The 8,985-nt window shown below is 41.5% G+C and overlaps 2 protein-coding genes across 3 annotated transcripts; both read left to right on the top strand.

Moving 5' to 3' along the window:
* Positions 1 to 31: 31 nt before the first annotated feature.
* On the top strand, positions 32 to 8,985 carry LOC100575130. 2 transcript variants are annotated; one of them, XM_008181681.3, is made up of 3 exons: positions 32 to 2,157; positions 2,216 to 2,416; positions 8,424 to 8,985. In XM_008181681.3, exon 1 carries the CDS (start codon positions 158 to 160, stop codon positions 1,313 to 1,315), a length of 1,158 nt encoding a protein of 385 aa, XP_008179903.1. In that variant the 5' UTR covers positions 32 to 157; the 3' UTR covers positions 1,316 to 2,157; positions 2,216 to 2,416; positions 8,424 to 8,985. The 2 variants fall into 2 exon arrangements, with proteins under 2 accessions (XP_008179903.1, XP_008179902.1); XM_008181680.3 differs by having other exon boundaries at positions 32 to 2,416.
* On the top strand, positions 3,812 to 8,985 carry LOC100569539. Its single transcript, XM_029491344.1, has 2 exons — positions 3,812 to 8,617; positions 8,676 to 8,985. The coding sequence occupies exon 1, from the start codon at positions 3,865 to 3,867 to the stop codon at positions 7,954 to 7,956; it is 4,092 nt and encodes a 1,363-aa protein (XP_029347204.1). The 5' UTR covers positions 3,812 to 3,864; the 3' UTR covers positions 7,957 to 8,617; positions 8,676 to 8,985.

The following is an 8,985-nucleotide window of genomic DNA, read 5'->3' as shown; positions in this document are numbered from 1 at the left end:
TTGAAGAAGATATTCTTCTTGGTCAAGATTGAACCGAATTACCGCATATATTCTAAGATTTTGCCACAATGCTCGCACTAAGTTGATCTCGGACCGGTTATTAAATTCACTAAGTGTAACTGAAATATCCAATGCCACCACAGTGTTGCTGCGAAAAATGCAGTCCATCTCATTTGCACCAGAAATTGCCGAGCTTAAGTCCAGTAGGCCTGTTGGACGTTGTAGTGCGTTGCGTACACTGAACCCATTTATTGACCAGGATGGTCTAGTGCGAGTTGGAGGCAGACTCATCAACGCTGACATTGCATACACCAGCAAATGCCCAATTGTACTACCAGCAAAAGGTACAATCACAAGACTTATCTTTGAATACGAACACAAGCGTTTAATTCATATTGGCCCTCGAGGATTGCTGGCAAACATTCACCTTCGTTACTGGCCAATTCGAGGTCGAGCTATTGCGAGTCAGACCGTCCGGCGCTGCATAATTTGTTTTCGTTCCAGTCCATCCCTGACTGTTCCATTCATGGCACCACTTCCACCTGAAAGAGTCAATGTCGAGCGTCCCTTTGCCAGAACCGGCGTCGATTTTTGTGGACCAATCATGATCCGAAGTGGCATACGTAGAGTGGTCAGCATCAAATGTTATGTTGCGGTATTTGTCTGTTTTGTAACTCGTGCTATCCACTTAGAGCTTGTTAGCGGACTTACTACTGAAGCCTTCCTAGCATCTCTCATGCGTTTCCTGTCTCGTCGTGGCCTTTGTAGTCACATCTATAGCGATAATGGCACAAACTTCATAGGAGCCAATAAGGTCTTACATTCGTATTTTGCACCAGTCAAGGGACAACGCACAGTTGAAGACTCTCTTTCCGATTTAAAGATTCAGTGGCACTTCATACCCCCCTCCGCTCCTCACTTTGGTGGTCTATGGGAGGCAGCTGTGAAATCAGCGAAAAGGCATTTATTGAAGGTAATTTCAATGGGCCTTCTCACGTACGAGGAAATGCACACCTTGCTTTGTCGAATAGAGGCCATATTGAATTCTCGCCCAATATCACCGATGTCCGATGATCCATCCGATCTTAATCCTTTAACCCCGGCTCACTTTTTAATAGGAGGAAGTCTAACGCAACCAGCTGAACCTGAAAATACTGGAATTCCACTTAATCGAGTGAAAAGGTGGGAGCTGGTGAAGTTGCAATCACAAACTTTTTGGAAAAGGTGGAGCACGGAGTATCTTCCACAACTTCACAAAAGAGGAAATGGTTATCAAAGAAGGACACTATTAGAGTCGGTTCATTGGCCATTTTAAGGGAAGACAACCTACCGCCACTCCAGTGGAAAATGGTTAGGATCACCAAAGTTCATCCTGGACCTGATGGCATCATTCGCGTGGTAACTGTCACTAACTCGGCTGGGAGGGAGTTCCAGCGTCCAGCAGTAAAAATTGCAGTGCTGCCCAGCAATCAAGAGGAAGAGGATGCAGCGTAACAACTCTTCACTCATTGACCTTTAAAAATGTATTGTTTTACAAGCATTCTACTGCTTATTCTATTGTTATTATTATTCACTCCAGCAGTTATTTTATGCAACTGATCAACATTATGTTTACTTAAATTCTGTTCTTTATATTCCGTGTGTTATATCTACTTTTGAAAGGTCTGAGTCCTTTCAAAGGGGGAGAATGTTCGCGCCAATATGGCAATTCAAATTAATTGTATTTGTTTTATATTATGTTCCTGTGTTCCGTGGTGGTTCTTATCACGCGTCACTGCCGCGCGGTCGACAGTGGCGTCAGCTGTTGTGTGCTGACCGCCCAGTGCGTGTGTAAGACCACCACGTTATCAATGTTTTGGTGTTTTCAAGTGATTACAAAAAGCCGTTCTACTAAAATCTCATTTCAAAGTTGTGTGTCACCTAAAGTTCTGGTTTTTTTTTATACTTTTGTTTTGTTGTACAGGTGACACTGTTATTCCGTGTTGCAATGTGTTAGTGTGTTACCGTTAAAATCGGCCATTCCTTTAATTTTATCGTTCTCTTCTTTTGCGGCTGTTGCCCAGGACGGTTGTCTCCAATCGTCTTTTCATGTTTTCAACTACATTTGTCTGCTGCTAAAACCACATTGTTATTGTATTGTGTTGTGATTTGACTCTGGTGAGTATCGTTCGCGCAACCTTTGTTGCCCTTCATTTAATTGTTTTCCTATTTCTAGGGTGTCATTCTCATCAGCGTCACTGTGAATAGTGTGGTTTTGTGTTTTGTTCTGTACGCAGCGGCAATCATTGTATTCTGTGAGTTCTTCGTTGTGGTACAGCTAAGTGGTCGCACGTGTGCGGGTTGTAATTATATTGTTCCTATCTACGCCCCCGGCATGGCTCGCGTGGGATGAAATCCACCACTTAGCTTACCATAGGTGAGTTGTGTTTTGTGTATTAAGGCCGACGGGTCTATATACTTTTTTAACGTAAAATAATTGACTATTGTAAAATACTATTGTAAAATAAATAACAATGCCAACACAATTGTATTTTAATTAATAATACTTTAATAATTAATGAATAGAATTGATAGCGCCACATTGTGTTGCCTATCCTCTAAGCCGTGAAGGCAAATTTTAACAAGACCTTAAAAAGCTAAACGCGAGCTATCATTTGGTGACCTCGACGTGATAGAGTATTATTAAAACAACAAATAAAAAGAGATTGATTTGTGTTGGTTGCTGTTATTTATTGATCCGTATATTATTGTAGTATTGTAAATTCATTCAACATTCAGCCATCAAGTTCTTCAATCAAAATGGGAGTCAACGACAGAACAATGCCAACTGAGTTAGTGAAGTTGATCAAAAAGAGAGATTCTGCAAAGAAGTCCATGGATTCAATTAAAGCATTTGTCGACAAGTATGATCCTGCTACAAAATCACTGAATCAACTTCAAACTAGATTAGACAACCTAATGCAATACATGTCTAAATATGAGTCGATTCAAGATGATATTGAGGACCATGAAGCAGTAACCACTGAAATGCTAGATGACAGAGTCAGTGTTGATGATTTCTTCTGTTCACTTAAGGCTGACGTTTTAGACTTAGTCGAGCGCCATACCAAGGCACCATCCAATAGTTCAAGTGCAACATCACAACCGATTATTCGTGACTCAATGAAACTGCCGTCCATTCCACCTCCTAGATTTGATGGCGATTTGCAAAACTGGACATCATTCCTTGACGATTTCAATGCCAGGTTCCACCTCAATCAAGGATTGTCTGATGTACAGCGTTTGCAGTTCTTAAAATCCTGTTTGTCTGGTCCTGCAGCAGAGGTGGTGCGTACCATTCCAACAACCGACGCTAACTATCGTATAGCTTATAATGTTCTTGTAGAGAGATATGAAAACAAATCTCTTATTATTCAGTCTCATATACGGTCATTGTTTCAAACACCTCAAGTGCACAAACCTGCTGCCAGTGAATTAAGACAATTGCATCACCATGTTGTATCTCAAGTGAACGCACTGAAGGCACTTGGACAACCAGTTGAAGAATGGGATGCATGGCTAGTGACATTATTGTGCTGTAGGTTAGATCCAACCACTGTAGGAGAATGGCAACTATTACAATCATCTAAGGATCTACCTAAGTTTACTGATCTGGAAAAATTCTTAGCCAACCGTGTGTCTGCTTATGAGGTTGGCGAAGTAAGCAACCAGTCAACTCAAGTCAAACAGTCGTCTACTGGCATTCGTACAATGTAAAAAAGAGTACTATTAACCAATCAAACCGACAAAGTTCCATTTAAGGAAAAACAATGTTTAGTATGTTCAGAGCAACATCGGTTAGCAGTGTGTGAGAGTTTCACTAAAATGTCTTTGCCTGAACGCCAAGATGTAGTGTTTAAAAACATGTTGTGTTATAATTGCCTGTATCCAGGTCATCAAGTTCGTCAGTGTCGTGGTGGTAACTGCAATAAATGTGGAAAACGACACAACACTAAGTTGCATAGCGATGCCCCATTCAACCCTCCTGCCTCAGCGAATGAACAGTCACCATCTACACAAAACCAATCTGTTGTAACGTACGTTGAACATGGTAACAACAATTCTACTGCAATGAAGCAAATAATATTAGCTACTGCACTGATCAATTTAACAAATGCAGCTGGCCACCAAGTTCAATGTCGTGCCATCTTAGACTCTGGGTCTCAAGTCTGTCTGATAACAAAAGAGTGTGCATCAAGATTAAACATTAGTGTTGTTAAAAGCTCACTATCGATAGCAGGTATCGGGTCGGTAACTGCCAAAACAGGCACAATGATAAGTACTACAATGTGTTCAAGACTTAATGACTTTGAAGCATTCATTAACTTCCATGTAATTGATTCGATTACTAACAGCTTGCCCACTCACCGTATTGACATGGAACCACTACATATTCCACACACTATTAGTAGCTGTTTAGCCGACCCTCGTTTCAATGAACCAGCTTCAATTGATATTCTACTTGGTGCAGAGATATTCTATGAATTGCTAATTGGTGAAAGTATGAAGATTAGTCCACTTGTAACACTTCACAACACCAGTCTTGGTTGGGTTTTTACTGGATCAACTCAAATCAATAATGTGCAACCACTATCAAAAATCTTTCTTCTACGTCATAGCAATCAGTCAGCTATAGCTCTCATTGCCCAGTCATGCTCGAACAACTTATCATCTGAGGCAAGGGCTGAAGATCATTTTAAAAATAACGTGTCTCGTGACGATCGTGGTCGCTTTGTAGTAAGATTACCATTTATTCGAGATCCATCAGTTTTAGGTGACTCAAGATTCATGGCACAGCAACGTTTCTACAATCTAGAACGTAAATTGTTAAAAAACCCTTCACTTGCTTCAGATTACAAGGATTTCATGAATGAGTATCTTGAATTGGGCCACATGGAGGAGGCTCAAGATACTGATTGCCCCACATATTATCTTCCGCATCATTCAGTGTTCAAATCCAACAGTTTAACGACAAAAATGCGTGTAGTCTTTGATGGTTCTGCTACATCTAAATCCGGGCACAGTCTCAACGACATTCTACTATGTGGACCAACTGTGCAGCCTGATTTAATTTCCATAATTCTGAGATTTCGAATCCACAAAATTGCTCTTACTGCAGACATAGCCAAAATGTACAGGCAGATACGGATCTCTCCCGAAGATTGTGATTTGCAGAGAATATGCTATAGAGAAAGTCCTGCTGAACCATTGAAAGACTATAGGCTTCTAACTGTCACTTACGGTACCAGAGCTGCATCATTTCTTGCCACTCGTTGTTTACTTGAGCTAAGTTACAATGTTAAAAATCATGCAGTCCAGCGCGTTATTCAAGAAGATTTTTATGTTGACGACTTACTAAGTGGCGGTCAAGACGAAACTGAGTGTTATGAACTTTTTCAAAATTTATCTAATGAACTTGACAAGGCTGGCCTACCCCTTCGTAAGTGGTGCTCAAACTCAAAGTCAATTATGTCGAAAATGTTAGTTCCGGAACGAGATCCTACTTATCTGTTGTCTATCAATGAAGAAGATACTGTTAGCACACTAGGTCTCACTTGGCAACCAAGTAATGACTGTTTCAAATTCATTTTTAAGGATTTGTCAAGACCTTTTCACATGACTAAAAGAACACTATTATCCAATATAAACAGTGTTTATGATCCAGTAGGATTCCTAACACCTGCCCTGATTCGAGGAAAAATGTTTATGCAACAGTTATGGTCCTCAAAGTTGAACTGGGATACACCACTGTCCACTGAACTCCAAACCAAGTGGACCAATTTCTATCAAGGTCTCAAGTTCTTGGAGCAGTTATCAATACCACGTCGCGTTCCATTTGATAGTACCACATCAGTCCAACTGCATGGTTTCTGCGATGCATCACAAAATGCTTTTGGTGCTTGTATTTACTTTCGATCAACTACCACATCGCAATGTCAACTATACTGTTCTAAGTCCAGAGTAGCTCCACTGAAGCCCAGCACAATTCCACGACTGGAACTTTGCGGAGCCCTTCTTTTAGCAGAACTGGTCAGCATGGTTATGAGAGAACTAAAACGTATCAAGATTCATTGTAACCCCAGTAATGTAATCTTATGGTCTGATTCATCCATTGTCATATCCTGGATCAATAGTGACAAACCACTCAAATCCTATGTCTCCAACAGGATAGCACAAATTTTGGATCTAACCCAACCCTCACAATGGCGTCATGTACCAACGACCACCAATCCTGCAGATGTAATTTCCCGTGGATGCTCAGCTGAGTCACTTTTATCAAATGAACTTTGGTGGAACGGTCCCAAGTGGTTGAGCCAGACTGAGGACCTGTGGCCGTCTAATAATGTCATCCATACTGATTTACCTGAAGTAAGAATAGTTCGTCCAGTTCTTGTAGTGAGTCAGCCATCAGAATGTCAATTTGAAGAAAGATATTCTTCTTGGTCTAGATTGAACCGAATTACCGCATATATTCTAAGATTTTGCCACAATGCTCGCACTAAGTTGATCTCGGACCGGTTATTAAATTCACTAAGTGTAACTGAAATATCCAATGCCACCACAGTGTTGCTGCGAAAAATGCAGTCCATCTCATTTGCACCAGAAATTGCCGAGCTTAAGTCCAGTAGGCCTGTTGGACGTCGTAGTGCGTTGCGTACACTGAACCCATTTATTGACCAGGATGGTCTAGTGCGAGTTGGAGGCAGACTCATCAACGCTGACATTGCATACACCAGCAAATGCCCAATTGTACTACCAGCAAAAGGTACAATCACAAGACTTATCTTTGAATACGAACACAAGCGTTTAATTCATATTGGCCCTCGAGGATTACTGGCAAACATTCACCTTCGTTACTGGCCAATTCGAGGTCGAGCTATTGCGAGTCAGACCGTCCGGCGCTGCATAACTTGTTTTCGTTCCAGTCCATCCCTGACTGTTCCATTCATGGCACCACTTCCACCTGAAAGAGTCAATGTCGAGCGTCCCTTTGCCAGAACCGGCGTCGATTTTTGTGGACCAATCATGATCCGAAGTGGCATACGTAGAGTGGCCAGCATCAAATGTTATGTTGCGGTATTTGTCTGTTTTGTAACTCGTGCTATCCACTTAGAGCTTGTTAGCGGACTTACTACTGAAGCCTTCCTAGCATCTCTCATGCGTTTCCTGTCTCGTCGTGGCCTTTGTAGTCACATCTATAGCGATAATGGCACAAACTTCATAGGAGCCAACAAGGTCTTACATTCGTATTTTGCACCAGTCAAGGGACAACGCACAGTTGAAGACTCTCTTTCCGATTTAAAGATTCAGTGGCACTTCATACCCCCCTCCGCTCCTCACTTTGGTGGTCTATGGGAGGCAGCTGTGAAATCAGCGAAAAGGCATTTATTGAAGGTAATTTCAATGGGCCTTCTCACGTACGAGGAAATGCACACCTTGCTTTGTCGAATAGAGGCCATATTGAATTCTCGCCCAATATCACCGATGTCCGATGATCCATCCGATCTTAATCCTTTAACCCCGGCTCACTTTTTAATAGGAGGAAGTCTAACGCAACCAGCTGAACCTGACAGTACTGGAATTCCACTTAATCGAGTGAAAAGGTGGGAGCTGGTGAAGTTGCAATCACAAACTTTTTGGAAAAGGTGGAGCACGGAGTATCTTCCACAACTTCACAAAAGAGGAAAATGGTTATCAAAGAAGGACACTATTAGAGTCGGTTCATTGGCCATTTTAAGGGAAGACAACCTACCGCCACTCCAGTGGAAAATGGTTAGGATCACCAAAGTTCATCCTGGACCTGATGGCATCATTCGCGTGGTAACTGTCACTAACTCGGCTGGGAGGGAGTTCCAGCGTCCAGCAGTAAAAATTGCAGTGCTGCCCAGCAATCAAGAGGAAGAGGATGCAGCGTAACAACTCTTCACTCATTGACCTTTAAAAATGTATTGTTTTACAAGCATTCTACTGCTTATTCTATTGTTATTATTATTCACTCCAGCAGTTATTTTATGCAACTGATCAACATTATGTTTACTTAAATTCTGTTCTTTATATTCCGTGTGTTATATCTACTTTTGAAAGGTCTGAGTCCTTTCAAAGGGGGAGAATGTTCGCGCCAATATGGCAATTCAAATTAATTGTATTTGTTTTATATTATGTTCCTGTGTTCCGTGGTGGTTCTTATCACGCGTCACTGCCGCGCGGTCGACAGTGGCGTCAGCTGTTGTGTGCTGACCGCCCAGTGCGTGTGTAAGACCACCACGTTATCAATGTTTTGTTGTTTTCAAGTGATTGCAAAAAGCCGTTCTACTAAAATCTCATTTTCAAAGTTGTGTGTCACCTAAAGTTCTGATTTTTTATACTTTTGTTTTGTTGTACAGGTGACACTGTTATCCCGTGTTGCAATGTGTTAGTGTGTTACCGTTAAAATCGGCCATTCCTTTAATTTTATCGTTCTCTTCTTTTGCGGCTGTTGCCCAGGACGGTTGTCTCCAATCGTCTTTTCATGTTTTCAACTACGTTTGCCTGCTGCTAAAACCACATTGTTATTGTATTGTGTTGTGATTTGACTCTGGTGAGTATCGTTCGCGCAACCTTTGTTGCCCTTCATTTAATTGTTTTCCTATTTCTAGGGTGTCATTCTCATCAGCGTCACTGTGAATAGTGTGGTTTTGTGTTTTGTTCTGTACGCAGCGGCAATCATTGTATTCTGTGAGTTCTTCGTTGTGGTACAGCTAAGTGGTCGCACGTGTGCGGGTTGTAATTATATTGTTCCTATCTACGCCCCCGGCATGGCTCGCGTGGGATGAAATCCACCACTTAGCTTACCATAGGTGAGTTGTGTTTTGTGTATTAAGGCCGACGGGTCTATATACTTTTTTAAGGTAAAATAATTGACTATTGTAAAATACTATTGTAAAATAAATAACAATGCCAACACAA

Source organism: Acyrthosiphon pisum, chromosome A3, assembly GCF_005508785.2.
Source record: "Acyrthosiphon pisum isolate AL4f chromosome A3, pea_aphid_22Mar2018_4r6ur, whole genome shotgun sequence".
NCBI classification, from domain to species: domain Eukaryota; kingdom Metazoa; phylum Arthropoda; class Insecta; order Hemiptera; family Aphididae; genus Acyrthosiphon; species Acyrthosiphon pisum.
This window is presented reverse-complemented; position numbering and strand designations above follow the sequence as displayed.